The 21,013-nt window shown below is 51.8% G+C and overlaps 1 protein-coding gene across 1 annotated transcript in view; it reads right to left on the bottom strand.

Annotated features, from left to right (window-relative positions):
- ADAMTS15 (ADAM metallopeptidase with thrombospondin type 1 motif 15) overlaps positions 1–18,116 on the bottom strand; it is a 30,486-nt gene extending 12,370 nt beyond the window's left edge. Inside the window, exons 1-4 of the mRNA XM_073320854.1 lie at positions 16,861–18,116; positions 3,891–4,023; positions 1,865–2,032; positions 224–507 (exon numbers count right to left, since the gene is read on the bottom strand). Of these exons, the coding sequence (XP_073176955.1) occupies positions 224–507; positions 1,865–2,032; positions 3,891–4,023; positions 16,861–17,826 (1,551 nt within the window). The 5' untranslated portion in view covers positions 17,827–18,116. The remainder of the gene's footprint in view (positions 1–223; positions 508–1,864; positions 2,033–3,890; positions 4,024–16,860) is intronic.
- Positions 18,117–21,013: the final 2,897 nt, after the last annotated feature.

Genomic DNA, 21,013 nt, shown 5'->3' with positions numbered 1-21,013 from the left:
CCTCCCTGCAGCGAGGTACAGCCCGGTGGCTTTCAGCCATGCCCCTCCCTTGGCCAGCCCCTGGGAGAGCGTTGGCACTAAGTGGCCTGGTTTCAGTGCCCAAAGAACTCTGAGCTACATGTTCTCAGCTTCAGCTCAAGCTGCCTGGCCGGGCTTTGCCTTATATGCCCTCCGCCAGCCCTCCCCACTCGCATCCCCCAGCACGGAGCCGTCAGGTACTCACCCTGTACTTACTGATGTTATGCCTCTCGACACATGCGCCTTTCAGGCAGAACCTCCCCTCCCCGCAGCTGGTGCCATCAGCCCAGGGGAAGTGGCGCGTCTGGCAAACAATCTGACCCCGGGCTTTCCCCGTGCACCAGAGCTTGGTGCAGTATTGCATGTAGGGGCAGGGTTTGGAGCCGAGGCCAAAGGCCAGTTCGCACTGCTGGTTGAGGTTGTAGCTGGCCCCAGGGAGGTCCTCCGGCAGCGAGATGGGCTTGATGGGCTGATCCAGCAGGCAGTCCCCTGCGGGGCAGGGAGAGAAATATCAAATGGGAGATACCATTCGAGTGACCGGGCATTCAGTACACGGCGTTGCTGCACCCAACCCTTGGAGAGCATGCAAAGTAGACGTTCATGGCTGATGCAGGCAGACCTGTTACTTGGCGCACTATAACTTGTGGAACTCACTGCGGCAGGAGGCCATCAAGTAAAGCTAAAGCTGGATTTTCTTCTCTCTTAACAAGGCCTGTGTGATTTTTCTAATCAACAGCGTGTGTAGTTTCAGTGGTTTCCATCCCGTTCCTACGGGTACAGGTGTCCACTAAGCAAAACCTACCAATGCAACTGGCACTGACTAGCAGCTTCATCAGCCTGGCCAGTGACCAGCCTCCCCTCACACTCAGAAGTAACTATTGAGCTTTTGAGATCGGTCTAGGGGATTTAGACACACATCTCCCATTAAAGCTGAATGTCCTTGAAAATCTCAACCAACCCCTCTGGGTCACAAGACATAAGCATGTTGGCCGTGAGTTGTTCAGAGGCGCATCCCAGGAGAGAGGGCTGCAGTAGTTGTGTATCTAGCCCTTACATCATGTCGACCTCACAGGAATGAGTACAGCAAGATGGTGCATGCAGGGGGAGGGGATGTAGGTGGGCAGAGGCAGGTCTCTAGCCTGACCTGGCTTTGGTTTAATCAGGTTGAAACCAAGAAACAACTGAGTCCGAGTTAGCCAGGGCCCAAGCTGACCTGCCCTCGGCCACTATTGACCCCCTGCACGAACACAGCTTATATGATTTACTGCTTGCCAAGAGTAAACTGTTTAAAAAGGGAGAACCAAGCCAGAGTCTGTGGAGCCGAGGAACGTCCCAGCTCAGCTGTGTGAGGGCTTCAAGGCTGCAGACATCTGGTGTGAGGAGCACAGACGCTTCCTCTCTCCCCACCCCCACATCCCCGTGAGAGGCAAAGGCTCTAATTCTTCACACTTAAAGCTCCAGAGCTGCAGGGCCTGTTTTAAACCAGGTCCCAGCAGGCTGGGACGGGTGACCTGCAGCTGGGAGAAGGCGAGATGAAAGCCCAGGCCGCACTGACCCAGAGCACTGGGATGGAGCGGATCTCACCACGGAGCAAGCATGGATCCCATCACAGGAGTAGGTAGCTACAGGCTCCCAACGCCTGCACTCGCTGCTTACCCGCTTCTCCTCCCCGCAGTGTCTCCACACTTTGTGTCTGAACCCTTACCAGCTGGATGGCCCGTCCCCCGGCAGCAGTGTAAGCCCCTCCGGGCAGGGATTTTGCCCCTCGGTCTGTTTTATTGAGAGCTGCGTGAGCCGCCGTCAGCAACTGCAGCCGCGTCCCCCCGTCCCAGCATGCCCAGCTCACCGTGTCCACTGTCCAGGAAGTCGGTGATTATGGCGGCACTGCAGGCCGACCAGGGGTTGGCGCGATCGATCTGTATGAGGGTGGGTGACATCATGTGGTTGGTCTTCAACCTGCCGAAGACTTCCTCGCAGACCTTCACGTTGTCGTGGGGCATGTTGAACACGTGCCCTGGAAGAGCGAGAGGGGGCTTTAGTCATCCTGAGCTCTCGCACTGCACTTTTCACCTGTAGACCTTGGGCCAATTCACAACGTCCGTCCCATTATCCCCATTTTACAGCTGAGAAGCCTGGGGCACCAAAGCCAAGTGACTTGTCTAAGAAGCCTCGCGCAGAGCCGGGAGGAGAACCCGGGAGGCCCATGCCGAAGCTGCAAGGCCATCCTTTCATCACAAGGCAACCTCTCCTTCTCTAGCAGGAGGCTCTGATCTGACCAAGTCTCCTGCACATGGATAGCGCGCTTAGTCCCAGTTTATACACATATCTGGCTAGTCCCCTAGGATCCTGGCACAGATCCTGCTCTAGCTAATGCCACGGAGCCCTCATTTGCTTTGATGAACCACCACACCTATATGGGCCCTGTTGTAACAGCAAAACCACCACGGCCTCAGCAGCTGATGTCTCTCCCCACCACCCCGTGTGTTCTTCCCGGATGCTAATGAGACACATCACCCCAGATCTTGGCCATTGTGGCTAAGCCAGAAGAAATTGTTTTGCTCGTGGGACTAATGGCTCTAAAATGCCTGCAGCTCGGTGGTTAATGGTCTGGGTGTCCTGTCCCGCCACCCCGGGCTCCAGAAGCTCCATTCCTTGTGTTTAAATCAGATTGTCCTTAAGACGGACAAGTTCTCACACACGTTAAGCCTGCCAATGAGGTCTCTGAGCCGGCACTTTGCTGGCCAAAACACACACCCTCTGCTTCTTGTATGGATGCGGGTTATTCAGAGAGAAAAGAAGGAAAGGAAGAAAGAAAACACTGAAGAGAGAGAGCGATGTCATTGCTCAACCCCCCAGAGACTACAAGTGTCTCTGGATTTAGGGGTGTGCCTAATGCATCCCAGCCTCGCTGTGTTATTTCAGGACACCCGAATCCCGGAAACTGAACGAAAGTGGCAATAACAACAGTAAGATATAGCTGGGTATAGCGGCTAGATATAGCGGCTGACCCGCCCACACTGGCCCCTCTTGCTTTCCTAGCAGCTGGTTTCCAACCGTTCCTCTCTCACCTCCCAGAAGCACTGGGAGGAAAGCCGGTGCATGTCACTTTCTCACCCCGAGGTGGAGTTTCCCCTGAAAGCTGTTCCGGACACTTGGCTATTGTCTAAACTTCCTGAGGCTGCAATTCAGGGTTATTTTAAACAGCTCAGGCTTCTCTCCCTCCTATGGAGCCATAAACATTAGCAGGTTTGGGATATGGGTGTGGGGTTTTTTGTTTTGTTTTTTTTTTTTCCCCAGGTGGCAACCGCAGCCTGGGGCTCCACATCTCTGCTGTGGGTTTGGTTAAAGTGGCAGCTTTCTAAGCCACAGAATGATGGATGGAGGCGTTCGCTATTAAAACCAGAAATGGTCTGGCAACGGTTTGAGGGACAACATGCAAGGCGGAGGCTTGAGAACCCAGAGAATGAATGGCTTGCCCGGGAGATTGGACACTCGTGCGGTTCATGGAAGCACACCCCCGGTGACACTAGCATTGTACAGCCAGGGGAACAGAGAGTCAGCAAACTGCACAAGAAAACGCAGTCATGCTATTATCAGCAGGGCAGCACATCCCAGTGGGCTAGGAATCGGGACTCCTGGGTTCTGTCCTGGCTCTGCCACAGCCTTCCTGTGTGACCTGGGGCATGTCACATCACTCCCCTGCGTCTCAGATTCCCACTGGGTGCCACGTGCTTTGAGACCTGTGAAGTCGAGGAACAGGGGTGAGTCCAGAAAGCCAAAATTCTGTCCCCCAAAAGCCACGCCGCACACAAAGGAGAGAGCAACCCCGAAAAGGGGACGGGCATGCTCTGCCCCGAGCCTCAGCCCCTTACCCAGCTCATGAGCCGTGGTGAAGGCAGATGGCAGCCCGTCGTCCTCGATGACCGAGCAGCTGCGCTTGGGGTCACACATGGTGCCAACGTCGGCCATCCCCAAGGTGTCACAGGTGGTGGAGCCGCACAAATCCTACGGGGAACGTGGGGAGAGGACAAATGGGGCCAGTTAGCGGTGGGCAGGCATTGCACCGAGGCTGCAGACCCGGAGACGCCAGCACCGGAGAAACCCCTCTGCAATGCCAGCACGTGGCTTTCGTCATTGCACTAACTAACCCCTAGGAAACAAGAACAATAGGGGACTACAGGATAGGAACTGTGCGTCCCTGTTCACACTGAGCAGGAGCCAGGAACCCTTTGTGGCACACTGACCTAAAATACACACTACCTTGGACTGTCCAGTGCGATGAAATGACACGTTTGGACTTAACCCTGGCACCAGCTATAGCTTATATATAACATCTTCCTGAGTCTTCAGTGACACGGATTCCTGACTTCTAAGGACCCTGTAGCCAGGGAGGGGCCCAGCCTAAACACCAGGGGAGGCAGCCTGTTTTCTTTTTGTTTCCAAAGGACAAAGGGCCTGACCCAAATGCCCCTGAAGTGAACGGGAAGGGTCCTGCCTTTGGATCAGACCCAAAGGAAGGAGACTGGTCAGCTTCTCACCTCTGCTTGGCTTTGAGAGGTTGATGGGTCAGAGCCAAAGTCTGTTGAATTCATTGGAAAGGCTCCCATTCACTTCAGTGGGCTTTGGCTCAGGCCCCATGCCAGTCCTGCACTGGGAACAGGCAGGCAGTCTGAGTTAAACAAGAACTGGGCCCACCTTTGCCTGCAATTCAAACTGCAATTGACCTTTTAAGGGCCAAAAGATTATTCCATTCCTTTCTGTCTCCCCTTCCAGTTCATAGTGACTCCAGCCTGTCCGAGTTCTGGATGGGTCCAGAAGCGTTGGAGAACTGTGAACTCATAGGAGAGTATTTCCTGGGCATGTCAGAAATGGCACAAAGAACCACCTGATCACCAGATTCCCAGCCCAATTCTGCAAATCCCAGAGGCCTGCAGGGTTCAGAGGAGCCAGGCTTCAGAGGGATTATCTGAACCAAATCTGTGAACTGCCTGAGGTTTGTCCAGGGCTAGTCTGTCTGAATGAAACCAAAGCAGGACTAGGCCCTGCCAGAGGATAGCCTGAGGATGCCCTCTGTTGTAGAGTGTCTGTCCGCTCTCAGAATGGGCTTCTGCACAGTGGGGATATTTTTTAAGCATAGGCAAGATATCATCAAAATATTCTGCACGCATGCTTATTGTTATAGGCACAGTGCATACACATGCATATTCATTATGATTATTGAGTATGTGTATTACTGTCGTGCCTAGAGGCCCCAGCTGAGATCAAGACCCCAGAGTGCTAGGAGCTGTACAAACATAGAGGCAGACATAGCTCCGGCCTATAAGAGTTTAGAGACTAAATGCTCCAGACTGCCAAAGGATGGGGAGACTGAGACAGCTGGGGAAATTGACACAGACACCAAGATTTTCAAAAGTGATTGGTGATTCTGAGTGCCCAGCTCAAGACACCTTAAACAAGATCTGATTTTTCAGAAAGCACTGAGCATCTGCTCTCTGAATATTAGGTCCCTTTAGGGTATCTCAGATTGGTTCCACAAGAACTGAGACATCCAAAGTCATAAGTAAATCTTGACTGGAGAGATTAAGTGATTTGCTCCAGGTCCTACAGGAAGTCTGTCCTATAGCCAGGAGTTGAAATTAGGCCTTCTGCTTCCCTTGCTAGGACCTTAACCACCAGACCAGCCTTCCTCCCTCACATATGCAAACAGTGCACCAGTTTCCCCAAACATTTGCTTAAACTCCCCTACCCTAAACAAACTATTTGCAGCTCTCAGCCCTCATGGGTCATTGCAGTTTATCTGTGCTTCCCAGACACAGATAACTCACACTAGCCAGTGAATGGCATGATTCATTCTGTGAAGGAGGAGATGGCATTCTGTGAAGCTTGCAGGAAATGGCTGCCTTTTTAACCAATGGATTGAACCCTTATAATGATAATCATACTTTGCACCACTCATCCTAAGATCTCAGAGCACATTTCCAAGAGGGTAAGCATCACTCTTCCCATTTTACAGATGTGGGGACTGAGGCATAGAGTAGGGAAGTAACAGCAAACCAGTGACAGCGCCGAAAGTAACAGCAAACCAGTGACAGCGCCGGAAATAGAAGCCAGGTATCTTGGGACCTATACCCATGCTCTCACCACCAGCTGGTGCTGTGCCTCTGTGCCACACCAAAGGAGAACCTTTCAGAAGGAATAAGCATGGAAGTGGCAGAGGAAGAAATCACAGAAACAGCTGGGGGAGCCATGCTGGAGATGAAGGATGCAGTTGTGAGACTGCAACTACTAGGAAGGGTGGTCCAGTGGTTAAGATGCTCAGCTGGGGCTCGGGAGAGTGGGGTTTGATTCCTGTTTCTGTCACACCCCTAGGAGATGGGAGCTTTCTAAGCACCTGAGGCAAATAGACTTAAGGAAGCAGATAGGTGGAGAGATGATCCCCAGCCCCAAAAAGAGAAACAAGGGAGTATCTCTGTCAAACCCAGAACAGCTTTTCATAGAGGAAGCTTCTCCTGCTCGGATGAGGTGCTGCCAAAAGGTTCTTTGCAGCTGGGGAAATCTGCAGCCTCCCAGTTGACACCAGAGAGGTAAGTTTTATCTCCCAGCTGGAAGCCCTGAAGGCAACTAACTGCTCTCCTTGTAACCCATTCCCCTCTTTTCCCAGGCTGGGAGGTTTAGGTCTGACCCTGCTGTTCCCCCTAGTTCCCATGTGACCACACAGACACACTGAAGAAGACAATAGTGACAGCCACCAAAGGCAGAAGCCCCAAGCAGGGGGTTATGCCACATCTATGCCATAAGAGATTCTCTCTGCTGGAGTTGTTAGGAGCCAGGATTGACTGTGTCTAGCAGATGTTGCTTATGGAGACAGAGGCTGGTATATAGACTTCAGCTGAGCAGTACCATTGCCAGATATAAATTGCTTCCTTATTTTGTAGCTCACAGGTGAACAGAACCAGATTGGCTAACTACATCAGGGGCTGGAATTCCCTTAAACCAGAACACATGCAGTCACGTTAATAGTCTGCTACATAACAGAGATAACAGAGACATTGGGGATGCACAGCCATGGGGGAAGGGAAATTTCCTGTCTGAAAGAACTGCAATCCAAGCAGGGCACTTGGAGTCAGGGCTCCTGGGTTCTTCTCACACCTCTGCCACTGATGAATCACTTAAACCAGAATCTTCACCCTGAGGTGCCTAAAGTCAGACACAGTGTTGATTATCTTATAGCACCCCTAAAGCATGCTCAACATTTCACAGGAGACATGGTAAGCACAGTCCCTGACCCAAGGAGCATCCAATCTAAATTCCAGAGGAGGGGTGGGTGTGAAAGGAGCCAGGTTACAAGAGGTGTAACCCCTCTTTCAGAAGTGCTGAACACCCACAACTCCTGCTAAGGTCAATGGAAACTGCCAGGGCTCAACACCTCTGGTGAAACCAGACCAATTATCTGGATGCCAAAATATGGATTTTGGTACTCCAGTTTGAAGGTTTGGGTCTTTAACCTCTCAGTGCCTCAATTTCCCCATCTGTAAAAGGCAGTTGGCGACCCTTACACACCTGGTATGGAGCGTGGAGTGAGAATGCATTAATTAGGGTCAGCTCCTGTATCATTAAAATCTGTGGGAGTTTTGCTATTGTCTGCAAAGGGGGCTGGATTGGGGCCAGAATCCCTGTAGGTGCTTGGACCATCACATTCCATGAGCGAAAGATCTAGGGTCGATTCTTGGCTCTGCCGCAGACTCTCTGGATAACCTTGGGCAAGTCACTTAGCATTTTTCTAGCTCAGTTTCTCATCTGTTAAATAATGATAACCACACTCCCTTTCTCCCAGCCTTTGTTCTGATTATTTCAATGGTGAGCTCTTCGAAGGAAGGCCAGCGGATTGTACCTCACTATATGTCTACAGAGGGCCCAGCACGAAGGGGCTTAGATCTCTGTTGAGGCCAATAGGTGCTACTGTAATACAAATCATACGGTCAGATAAGTCACTGTTAAAATACACAGTATTATTGTTGCGTAAGCACAAAGTGTCCTTTCTCCTTTTCCCCACACTATTCTCTTTTTCCAGAGCTCAAGGGAGAGAGGGGGTTAAGGAGACCTACCGAGGATGACCCATCCCCAGTGCTGGCCTCACTCCAGGACTCTCCTATCGGATTCCACTTGACAGCTCCGCTCAGTTTTTCCCTTCTAGGCAGCCCTGGACTCGCCCCTGGCTGTGCGGCCTTCTCCTTTGAAGTGCACCCACAGGGGAGAGTCTGGGAAGAGAAGTAACTCCCTGGAATTTACACGCTGACATTTCATTTGTTTGTGAAGATCTGAGCATCATTTTTCACCCTTTTATCATCTTCTGAGATCAAGCTGGGAGACGCAGGAATCCAGGAGAGGATGTGCTCGCAGGACAGGCTGTGGGAAGGGGCAGGGAATCTCTCCCACCTTAAATATGGATGGGATCAAGCTACAATAGGTGGGCCTTTGGGGTGCTATCACACAATAAATAAGAGTGATTCATGCTGCATTCCTCTCCAGGCCAACAGCAAAAAGAATTTGATAAGTTCATGGAGGACAGGTCCATCAATGGCTATTAGCCAAGATGGTCAGGGACACAGCCCCGTGCTGACTGCCAGATGCTGGGACTGGACAACAGGGGAGGGATCACTTAATAATTGCCCTGTTCTGTTCATTCCCTCTGGGGCACCTGGCATTGGCCACTGTCGGAAGACAGGATCCTGGGCTAGCTGGACCAGTGGTCGGACCCAGTAGGGCCATTCTTATACTGTGTAATCGCACAAGAGAGGCTTAGGTCATCTCCAAACTGCAGTTCCGATAAGAACCTAAACCGTTGGGGGCTTATTCAAGGTTCGTCCTCGATAAGTACCAATGTCAACAACTTCAGAGGGTTCTGGCCCTGCCCCGCTGGCTTTAGTAGAAAGCATGTGGCTGAGAATTCATTAAATACTTTGAAAACATCAAGGTAATAATCTGTCGGGAAAGGGCTGTCCTTTGCATAGTAAAGAAGCAAGCCTCTCACGACTGAAGAACTGGATGGACAAACCTGCACTTGTCTGGGTGTGAAATGAATGTGTTAGGCTCACCCTGGTCCCTGGTGAGAATATATCAGCATCACAAAGCCATCCCACGCTTTGACGCTGCCGGCTACAAGGAGAGGACCACAACTCGGATATGAGAGAGAAGCTGGCAGAGCCCATGGGGAACCCAGAGAAGGAATAGTATGGGTTGCTGCAGATCAGGGTTGAGGGGCATTGGCAGAGCTGAGTGGGAGTCTCAGGAAGGAGGGGCAGAAGGTCTTGACCCTGAAAGTGCATGGACAGAGTTGGGGGAGTGGAAGCCTGATCTGGTTCATTTGATCTTTGAAGCTTAAAGTCACAACTGGGCAGAGAGCAACTGGCGCTTATCTCCAGGGCCTGGCCCAGGCAGGAGGCTCCTAGAGCTTTCTTCCCTTGACTGCTGAGGGCTGTAGCTCATATGTCTTGAGGGAAATCTCTCTTTCTCTGACAGGCAGGTTACAAGAGGGCACTCAGCAAATCCATCACCGAGATAGCCTGTTGGCTGCTGAGGAATTCAGGAGAGCTGGCTTAACCGCTCTGTCTCTGTTGATCTCCAAGGGGCAGCCCTAGGTTCTGGGGGCCTATGTGCAGCGAGGCATGAGGAAACCTAGCCAGTTTCCTCCCCACCTGTTGCAGTGGCCTGCAGTGCTGTGCTGAGTCAGTTCCTGGCGACGGGGCCCTGTTGGATTCCATAGGCCTAAGGCCAACAGTCTCTCCGTCACGTGTGGGCAGCATCACCATTGCATGAACTCCTGACCACTGACATCAGAGGGAGTCTTGCTGATGCCTCTGCCAGGATGGCCAGGCCCCTGTATCCTGCCCGCCAGGGATGGACATCGATCTCGACTCCTCAGACAGACTGGCTCTACACTGCCCTTGCAGCTGTCCCTGGGTCCGGAAGATCAGCAGCATGACTTGTCCATGTGCCTGGTGAGCATCACGGCAATGCGTAGGAGCACCTGGGCACTTCCCTTCATACAGTGCTTCGGACGTTCACAGCTGATGGACTCAAAGCACTTTAACAAACCACCAGGGAAATAATCTTCATACCCCCTGGTATCATGAGCCTCGCTTTACACTGGAGCCCAGACAGGGTAAGTGACCTGCTTTAGTCTGTGGCACAGCTTCCCACGAGGGACAGAGGGTACTTAGCTTAGTCTAATGTAATCTGGTTTAGATAAAGTAGGATTGTGTGTTGCCAAGCCAGTCGGATCTCTGTGATCTCGCTCCTATTTTATGCCCTTTAACTTTCCATCTCACTCTTTCTGCTTTTGCATTTTCTTAAATCTTGCCCAAGGGAAACGGTGAGCAACATGAAGACCATGGAGCCTGACTGCTTTCACTCATGCTGGTGCAAATCAGGAGTAACCCTGCTGAAATCAACAGAGCCACACCTGCATAGAACGGAGGTAAGTGAGCTCAGAACCAGACCCTCTGAAATCCAAAGTGTCAGGACCTGGTTTCTGTTGGGGGAGGGAGGGAAAGCCCCATCGTCATTTCTGGGAGCATTGAGAGCTGCAGGTCTTGGTGTTCACAGACTGAAGGAGGTGTGAATCTGTGGATTATTGTGTTGCTTCTGAACGTCACCCCTGGAAGGATGGTCCAGTGGTTACGATGCTAGCAGAGACCTGGGTTCAAGTCCTTGCTCTGCCTCCAGCATCTTGTGAGTCACTTAACCGTTCTGTAACTCGGTTTCCCCATCTGTAAAAACAGGAATAAAAGCACTTCCCTACTGCATAGGAGTGTTCGAAGATAAATTTGTTAGAGGTTATGAGGTGCTCAGGTACTATGCTAGCAGGGGCCAGATAAATGCCTTCGATAAATATAGGGGAAATATGCACATTCGTGAAGGTTGAAGCAGCAGCATCCAATGGATGAGGCACTAGACTGGGAGTCAGGAGACACAGATATGCTGTGGGACCCTTTCCAGTTCACTTCCCCTCTCTGCAGCTTACCCTCCTCATCTGGACAATGGGATACTGAAACTGACCTTCACTTTGTAAAGTGCGTGGAGCTCTACACCCGGAATCTGTACAAGTACGGGCTGATGCCGCAAACCGGCCAGACAGAGCCAAACGCTGGGCCCCTTCTCAGCACTCTGTGAACGAGCCTGTGCTGTGTGCTGAGCTGAAGATGGCATAGTGTTTACAGAACAACCATTTATTCCCGGTTCTTGGCTCATCTGCTCCCCCTGGAACCGAGAAGCAAAGCAGCCCAGGGCTGTAGTTTGGGTAAGTCTGCTTGAACATGGAGTATCTGCCACAGCCAGAGCCACCGAGGGCAAATGGTCTTGGTTAAAAGTGGGGAGGGCACCGTGGGGACACGGCGGGAAGAGGCTGGAGTCTCCTTGCTCATTGCTCTTTTAAGAGTTCCTGTTTCCTTGCTGGCTGAGAGCGGCTCTTGGCTCCCTGCCGAACACCTGCACTCTGACACACTGACCCACTTACTGCTGCGAACCTTGTCCGCTGACTGCAGGGATAGAGTAACAAGCAGCTCTTACCCGGCCCTCCTTTAACCTCTGGGCCCGGGTTCAAATCTGAACCTCAGCCTCCCTCCCGGTGCCATTCCCCTTTGAAATGCCAGATGGCAGCACCACAACCACCTGCCGTGCCCCTCACCCCCCCCGGAGAACCCCTCCTCCAGCCACGCTGGAGATCCAGCCAGCTCCCAAGCCTGGGTCGGAAAGGTCAGCGTAGGGGCTCCGGGCGAGGGGAGCTGCAAAGAGGAGTCAGCAGAGAAAGAGATTCCAAAACACGGGATTGGGAATGCGTCTGGGGGCTCCCAGAGTAACAATGGGATAGCATCTCCTCTGCGCGGGGAAAGACTCTACACAGAGCCGGAGGGGAGCGGGAGAAAAGAGAGGGGCAGTTGGGAGGAGACAGGGTTACAGGTGGGGGAAAAGAGGAGGGGAAGGAAATAGGGGGAGTAAACGAGAAGAACAAAAGAGAAAAGAGAGTGCGAGTTTGCCATGCAAAGAGCCTGACCCTCCACGGCCTTCTGTCAGCACTGACACTTGTGCAATGAGTGGGTGTGAAACTGCACCACTGGGGCAAGCAAGTGGAGGCTCCTGGCCTAGCAGCGGTTTGCACCCGCCTTGCACAGGGGCAAGACAGGAGAGGACCAAGCCCAAACTGTGCAGCTGGGCAAAGCGTATTCCTAAGCGCGGGAAGATGGTTATTGGGACTACAGGGAAGAGGCAGGAGCTGTGTACTACAGGGATGGCAAATTATAGACACCTAGATAGGCAGACTACATGCTGGAAAGAGGGAGCAGGAAGAATCCAAAGCAAGAGGCAAACAAACGATTCCTGCCTGCCCTAAAACAGTCTCCTTTCCTACCTGAATCCACAGAGATTTTAAGGCTAATGGATTCTTTAGGCTCAGCTAATCGGATCTTCTGCACAGCACAGGCCAGAGAATTTCCCCAGAGATTCCAGCATCAAGCCATGTAACATGACTCCACCAAAACTCGAGAGGGGGCTGAAAGCATCCGAACCTGGATTAGGGAGAGCTTTCCCATCCCACTGGAAGCCAGGAAAATGCTAACTGCATATGCAAGTGTCACCCATTTAAAATCCCCGGAGATCTGGCTATGGTGGGAAAGGGTGGAAGGTGGAAACAGCCCAGTTACAGCTGCTGCATCCAATGGGATTTGCAGAATGTTCACAGATAAGTCATGCTCATTACTTCACTTTGTCTTGGCTATGCTGAAAATGATACTAATACCGGTCCAAGAATGGGATTTTACAGTAAACTAAGGCCTTGTCTGTCACGCCAGCTCCCTGCCTGATCCAGACACAGCTCTCCTGGTCTGGCTCTGCCCACTGGTCCTTTACAAGGTGATAATACTTTGCTCCAACAGCCCTCTCATCCCAAGGCCCAGAGCCTCACCATAACCCTGTATTTCCCAGCCACTTCACAAATAGGGAAACTGACGCACAGAGAGATGAAGTAACTCATCCGGGGTGACACAGAGTCAATGGCAGAGCAAGGCAAGAGAACCTATCCTTCCCTGCTCTAACAGCTAGACCATTCTCTGACCCTGCCCAGCTGCGTTTGTGGAAGATGAAACAGACGTATTTCTTCTCCGTCTCTTCCTAGACTTTCCTAGCCCACCCTCTTTCATCCCCCTCCATTGTGTGGCTGTTGGAGAATAGCCTACACAAGCTGTCGTTGCCACAGTTTGGCAGGCTCTACAGAGATGCCACCATCTCCACGTGGGGCCCGAGCCGTTGCCTCTCACCAGCCAAGCACAGCAACTGTGGTCCCATCTCCCATGGGCTCCATAATCCCACATGATACTCATCTTTCTCCTTATCCCCACTAGAAAAACTCAGGATTATGCAACCACTGTGCTGCTGTCCCATTGGATTTCTCCTACCAGGCGTGGCCGCCTCCCCAGTGATTCCTAATCCATGTCTTTCCAGATGCTTTGCAAGTTGGCTGCAGGGAACCTTGCGGCAGTTGTGTCAAGCACTTTGAGGATGGAACTTCCTCCCTCCACAGACACACAACTGGGTCAGCCTGACTCAAAGGTACTTGAGCTTTTCATTGTCAGCTGCATGTTTTCTAAGCTCCCCACCCTTGAGTTCATGGATAATGGAATTCTATACCCTCTCCCGCCTCTGGTGCACAGCAGTAAAGAGAACAGCTGTTTGGCAAAGCCGTCCATTTAGCGACCGGGCAGTAGACATTTTAAGAACCTCCATGGTCATCGTTGGCTGATGTCAATCCGGACAAAGCTGCAGAGCATCAGTCTCCAGATGGTTGTCAATGCAGCCAAGTTACTGGACGCCGCTTGCTGAACCAATCTCCATTCCCTAGGTGCAGTCACAAAGGGGCAGCTGTGCAGCTTAATGCCGTATGCTCCAATGGCCCCTTGTTCAAGCACCAGCTAACGTGGGAAGAACGAGATCTCTTGCTCCCACTTGCTTGGCAGACCTGAATTGGCCAGATGCACAAAATGAGTTCACCAAGGACATATCCGCAATCCAGAGCAACTGACATCATAGAAAACAAGGCTGTGCGGGAGCTCCTGATGCCAGATTGAGAAAGGACAACTCCATCTATCAGCGACTTGCTGACTACAACTGGAAACTGCCTATCAATTGGCCTTTAGACTAAATAAAAGTTAAGGGTTTATGTAACAGCCTTTTGGCAGGGAGATAAACTCTTGGGTACCAGGAGACTACAGATGGACAAGTTCAGGGAAGGCAGATGTCTCCGTTGATCACGTGCCCTTGCGCTGAGCTTGCATTGGGGTTTCAGGAATGGACGGTTTTGTCATGCATCAAAAATGCAGCCAGTGTGGCAGCACACGCATGTTTAAGGCCAAACTCATCCCTGGTGTAACTCCAGTGACTTCAGCAGGTTTATGCCATGGTGAATCTGGCCCATTAGGGACAGGGTCAACATGCTGCCAGTCCTTGCAACAATCGTAAACCAGACAGGGCCTGATGCAAAGCCCAATTGAAGTGGTTGATGTCAGCAAGCTTTGGATCAGGCCGTCTGTATTCATTCCCATTTAAAGAGATTCATGTCCATCTAAAGGACTTGATCTGAAGAGATGAATTTCCACTGCTGAAATTCAGTGGTTGTGTTGCCACCATTCCAGGGTAGATCAGAGGTCACTAGTTGGTGTCACAGGTCAGTGATGCTCATATCCTCTTGATCATTAAGTCTTGTGGTCATCAATAGCCTTTCCTTCCATGAGTGCCTTACTAGGACACAAGTTACGGAAATGCCCCCACAGCTTCCAAAGGGGTTTACTGATCTGCTCCGGGATCTGATCCCCCAGGATAAAGAGAACAGGGTGGGAGGGAGGTAGAGAAAAGAGAACTGAAGAATCACTGTCACTATTCTATGTGCTTTTTCCCTATCATCCAACCCACCCTAGCTGATTGCCATGATATTGTGTATTCGTAGACACTTCCTCTCTTGCTGACTAGCCTCTTTCTTCTGCGTGACACCTTCCATGGGTGATTTCCAAATTCAGCAAGTAACATCTCACCCCTTTAATGGCTATAGCCACACAGTATCATAGTCACTGCCCTAAATCCTGGTCCCACTGAAGACAGTGGCAAAGTTCCCATTGCTTTCAACAACAAGATGAGGATTTGGTCCACTGAGCCAGATTCTGTCCTGGTTTACACACTGTGTAAGGACTGCAGAGGGGTAGCTAAGAGTACAGTCTAGCCTATGTCGGTCTGGAGTCACTGAAGGCCTAGGTAGGTAGTTGGAGGTGATTAGTTAAGTCTGTCAATAGCACTCATCACTGTAGCAGAAAGGAGAAAGCTTCAAGCAATGTGATGTGAATCAGCAAATAGCAGCCATGGAAAGGGGAATGCAGAGCCCAGAGTGCTTTAATGAGTTGGGGTGAAGTATTCTGAGTATTTTAAGGGGCAAATACGAAGCTTGATGTGTGCAAGCATTTCCCATGCGGAGAAGTGGGATTCCTCCCAGGGACCGAGGGCAGTCAGGAGCCCAAAGGCTGTCTGAGTGTGGCAGAGTTTCTCCAAGGAAGTTTCAAGCATGTCATCTGTTTGCATCCAGTCCAAGTGGGCAGTGACTGAAAGTCACTCCTTCCCATCTATTGGCTGTTTTGGGGCCCATGCAAAGTGAGCTGCCGCTCTGAGTCTTGTTCCCATTGCACAGTTCACCATGCGGCAAAATAATCATCCCAAACAGCATGGACATTGGCACCCTTGCAGGCAGCATCAGCTGAGTCCAAGGACTGAATGAGGCAAAGAGAAAGAGCTTGAAACGCATCAAGTGGAATGCTTCCATCTCTCAGCGGAGCCTCAGAGGGTCTCCCTCCAGCCCACAGCTGCCAGTACCGTACTTGTTCTGTGGACAGAGAGAGGACTCCAGCCTGCAGGGATCTGACACCTTTCATCAGCACTCCATTCACTCAGGACCAGTAGAGGAGAGAGAGTTCCAGGCTCTCGTGGGGCTCTTCAAGCGAATGAGTCAGAGGAAGTGTGAAGCTGGGAGAGGCTCTCTTTGGCAGGTGCAATGTGCAGCTCCAGGGCTCAGCTTTCCATTTACTCCCAGCTGAGGAGGAAGGCTCGGAAACCAGGGCCGGATGCTTGCTCCGCTTCTGAGGCTGTCCTCAGATGGACTCAAGCAGGTTGCAAAGAGATTTTTCTGGGCTGCCGCTGGGAAGGCATGCCATGCATCCAGCAGAAGCCCTGGCCTTGCCCTGTAGCTCTGAGTCGACCCTCTGCCCTCACCACCATCTTTGCTCTCCCAGCCCGAGTTCGGGCCCTTGAAGAACTCTGTAACTGGCTGGCTGGGAGGAGGGCTGCTCCCCAGCAGAGTCCCCCGGCCTCGGGAACCGCGCACCAAGCTCATGACCCAGACCCACACGCGCCGCTCAGGGGGAAGAGCCTGAGCTCGCTGCCTGACTCTTCATCCCCGGAGCGCCTCCTGTTGGCCAGGGCCCCCCCTCCGCCCCCCGCAGATTCCCTGCTCAAGCCACGCTGGGGGTGCCTATCGCTCGGGGCTTTCTGGGAGGCTGGAGCTGAGGGAGACGGGGCCGTATCGGCCCGAGCGACCAGAAAAGAAGTACAGTAAGTTAAGTGGCCTTGCAAAATCACGCCCGCGCCGGGTTTACACGGGAAGGGGGCTTGCTTTGCGCAATCGGCAAACCGGAGCGGACCGAGCTTTGGCAGGAGGGGGCAAGGGGCGGCAGGGCAGGCAGGGTGCCGTGCCACGGGCCTTGTCCCAGCCAGGGCCAGGGAAGGAAAGCCCTGCCCTCCCGGCCCCAGACCCACCTGCTTGGTGAAGAGGATGGCGGTGTCCCAGTACTCGGGGTGCTTGTCGCTCACTTTGTTCCACTTCTTCTGCCAGGCGCAGAAGTTCCGCAGGGTGAGCGCCGCGTTCCCGGTGACCTTGGGCCCCTTGTCGTCTTGGCCGATCACCAGGAACTTGACCACCGCCAGGCTGATGGGGTTGAGGATGCTGGGGTGCTTGTACAGCCTGGCCGCCGTGGCCAGGAGGGTGAGCAGATAGTGCTGCAAGTCCGCCCCGTGGAACTTCACCATGGACTCGTCGGCCACCACCAGCGTCTCCACGTAGCGGGGGACGGAGACGAAGCGCTTGGAGCGGCCGCTCTTCCTGGGCAGCCTGGTCTCGTTCAGCTGCTTCTTCCGCGGCGCCTGGGAGCCTTTGTATTTCTCCAGCGCTTGCAGGATGGCCGGGTTCAAGCTGGAGCCCACGCCGCACCTGGAGGTGGGGTCTCCGGCTTGGATGGGCGCGCCCCTGCGCTGCAAGAGGTGCTCGCCCTGGCTGTTCCTCCGCGCCCCGTCCCCGCCGTCCTGCCGGAGCGGGCTGAGGAGATATTCAGCCCCCCGGTACCCGAAAGCCCCCCGGAGCCCCCCGCAGAGGCTGAGGGCGGCGAAGGATTCCCGGTCGGAGTTGACATCCCCGGAGTAGAAGCAGTGCCTGAGGTCGGGGCGCTCCCTGGCCGCGCTGGGGGATGCGCCCAGGTAGTGGATGGCGAAGGCGGGCGCAATGAACTGCGCGTCCGGAGTCAGGTTCAAGTAGAAATCCTCCTGGAAAGCGGAGATCTGGAAAATCACCCCCTGGGGGCTGGGCTCCTCCGGGCCCCTTTTGAAATAGTGCCGGCCGTTGATGTCCGGGTCTAAGCGGAGCGGGGTCACGATCTCGCTCTCCAGGGGGGAGCCGAGCGAGGGCAGGACAGCTAGGCACAGCCCAAAGATGCCCAGCAGCCGCAGCATGATCCCGGGCGCTGCCGAAAGGGGTGGTCAGTTTCAGAGCAGCAGCCTGATCCAGGCGTGCGAGGGGGAAAGAAGCAATCACAACCTGCCCCCAAGCCCGCTCGCACCGGTAAATCCAGCTGTCGGGAACCCCCAGGAGCGCGCTCTTGTCAGCACCAGCCTCGCCAACTCCAGCGTCCGTGGAGGTGGCCAGCCAGCCCGCGCCCCCCGTACCTGTCTTTTCAAGTGCATCTGCTTTTCCGGGGGTTTATATACATTTCTGTCATGGGCAAAAGAGCGAGGATTTGTAACCAGAGTTCTTGGGGGGGAGGTGCTGAGGGCGCTTATTGGACCTGCCCTCAGCCACTTGTAGCTCTCCAAATACTATCATCACTGCACAGGGCTGCAAGTTTTTAAAGAGCCAGAGCAGCTCGTTACAAAACTGCAAGGAGTTGCTGGTGCGCTGGTGTTATTCTTGGTCTTTGCTCCCCTTCTCCTCCCCTGCAGCTGGTTTGCACTTTGTTCCACGTTGGGGTTGTTTTGGCAGCTTTGATGTTTGGGGGGGGGGTTTTATTTGTTTTGGGGGGGTTGTTTTTGATTAAAGTCCTGGCTTCCCTGTGTCTGTTGTCCTTCTTTATTATTGTGTTTGTTTGTGGCTGCTTTGAGACGAGATCTTAGTGTTCTGACCCTCCCAAAGTGTTGACAGCTCAAGAAGAAGTGCCAAGGGCATGTTATGTAAGAGGACTCGCTAGGAAATGCACTAGATAGTCCAAAACAGGCTGCATAAGGCTGCATTGTGTCTCCCTTCTCCTAATTAGTGCTGGCTTTATCCTGCTGAGAAGCTATTAATCTTCACTGCTGACCACCGGTTGCAAAAAAGGTTCTTTAAAACAAGAAACCTTTCTGCCATTGCCCTGGCAGTTTGGAGATTTGTTTTAAAATTAGTGTTACACGGAGTTCTGCCCCTCAGGGCCAGAGCCTGATCTTGCCTCCCCTGCATTTGCTGAATAATGCCTTCAGCTGCCAGTGGTCCTACTGAAATCAGTGGGCTAGCTTTCCTCACAAGGACACTGCATATAACAGTGTCACCCCAAGAATGTCCCAAGGAAGAAATATTGACTAGTAGAATCACAGTTGCAACTGGTTGGAATTTTTGCCACAAAATGTTTTTTCACCCCCAAACACCAATTTGTCAAATCCGAGACTGCGGGTGGAGAAAGGGAAAGAATGTGAGAACATAAGAGCAGCCATACTGCATCAGACCAAAGGTCCATCTAGCCCAGTATCCTGTCTTCCAGTTGTGGCCGAGTGCTTCAGAGGGAATTAACAGAACAGGGAATCCTTTTGTTTGCTTTAAACCTGCTGCCTATTAGTTTCATTTGGTGACCCCATAACCCAAGAACTAGGGGTCACCAAATGAAATGAATAGGCAGCAGGTTTAAAACAAACAAAAGGAAGTATTTCTTCATACATTGCACAGTCAACCTGTGGAACTCCTTGCCAGAGGATGTTGTGAAGGTCAAGTCTAGAACGGGGTTCAAAAAAGAACTAGATAAGTTCATGGAGGATAGGTCCATGAATAGCTATTAACCAGGATGGGCAGGGATGGTGTCTGTAGCCTCTGTTTGCCAGAAGCTGGGAATGGGCGACAGGGATGGATCACTTGGCGATTACCTGTTCTGTTCATTGCCTCTGGGGCACCTGGCATTGGCCACTCTTGGAAGACAGGACAATGGGCTAGATGGACCTTTGGTCTGACCCAGTATAGCCATTCTTATGTTCTTATATTCTTAAGTGATCCATCCCCTGTCGCCCAGTTTGGTTTGGAAAAAGTTCCTGACTTGAAAAAGCATTGAAAAAAAATTAAGTTTTGAAATTGTCACAAGGTCCTATTTCGACTTTTTCAAATGGAAAAACTTTGGGTTTTACGGTTCAAACCAACTTTTGTCTTTTTTGAAATTTCACTTCATTTCTACTAAAAACAAACTGAAGAAAGAACAAAAGGGCAAAATCAAAATGAGACCTTTCAAAGTGATCAAAGGGAAACATTTCAATTGGCCCAAACAACAAATAATAATAATAATTTGTTGATTCATGAAATTTTTCAAGATTTTGATTTTTGGCCCAATCCTGGACAAGGACATTTTTTTTTAAATTTGGAAAATTCTCACAGGAGGAGAAAACAATTAACTGCCTGCCCCCCATCACAATTCCCTTCTGCTCCCCACCAGCCTCCTGGGAGCTAGTAATTTGCTACTGGCCTATACCAACAATCAGTTAATACACAAACTCTTAGCTGCACCAATCAATTAATGGAGGGGGTGGGGCTAAGTCTCCACCTATGTCCCTCCCCACACACCTGCCTTGATGGGAAAAGGCTGGAATTTTCAGAAGAGCTCTGCTCTCATTTAGGCACCAAAATAAGTAGCTGGATTTTCAAAGCAACCTGGCACATTGGATGCATAGTGCTTGAAAATCTTACCCCACCTGAGCACTTAGCCATGTATACACTCAGGCTCAAGGTCTGGGTTGCCCTGGGGCATAAGGGGGGGGCTCTTATTCCCTCCTACTCTGCTGCATTGATGTGCTATCCAAGTCACAATTTAGCCCAATGAACCAAGGTGGCAGAATTTGGACCATGGTAAAGACACGTGGGATCTTCAGAGCAGGGTTTAATGTTAGAGAAGATGTGCGGCTAAATCCCCTGCACTGTTTTGCAAATCTCAACCTGTGTGCCTTTGACAATAACTGCCCCAAACAAAACCTTTAGCACACATACTTTCTGGGCACGTCCCAATGCAAGGGACAATCCTTGGCCTATTTGTCTGGCATTGTAATTCCAGTACCTCATTCCCCACTTCTCTCCTATTGTTAATTGCATGTTTATTGCGTCTTGATTTGCATTAAACTTCAGTCTTTTTGGAGCAAGACCTGTTTCTTACTCTGTGCTGTACAGCATCCAGCACAATGGGGCCCTGATCCTGATTGGAGTCTTTGGGAGTGATCATAATAATTAAGCTATTACAGCAATGAGCACATTGGCTTTGATTCAGCGAGGTGCTTACACACACGAGGAGTCTCCTTGACTTTAATGATGCTTAAAGTCATGTACTTGCTCTTGTGCCTGGCTGAATTGGAGTAGCATCAATAGACGTATGGAATGGTGTCGGGGGGGGAGTGTAAACGTAGATATACCCACGACCGGGTG

Source organism: Lepidochelys kempii, chromosome 22, assembly GCF_965140265.1.
Source record: "Lepidochelys kempii isolate rLepKem1 chromosome 22, rLepKem1.hap2, whole genome shotgun sequence".
Lineage (NCBI taxonomy): Eukaryota > Metazoa > Chordata > Testudines > Cheloniidae > Lepidochelys > Lepidochelys kempii.
This window is presented reverse-complemented; position numbering and strand designations above follow the sequence as displayed.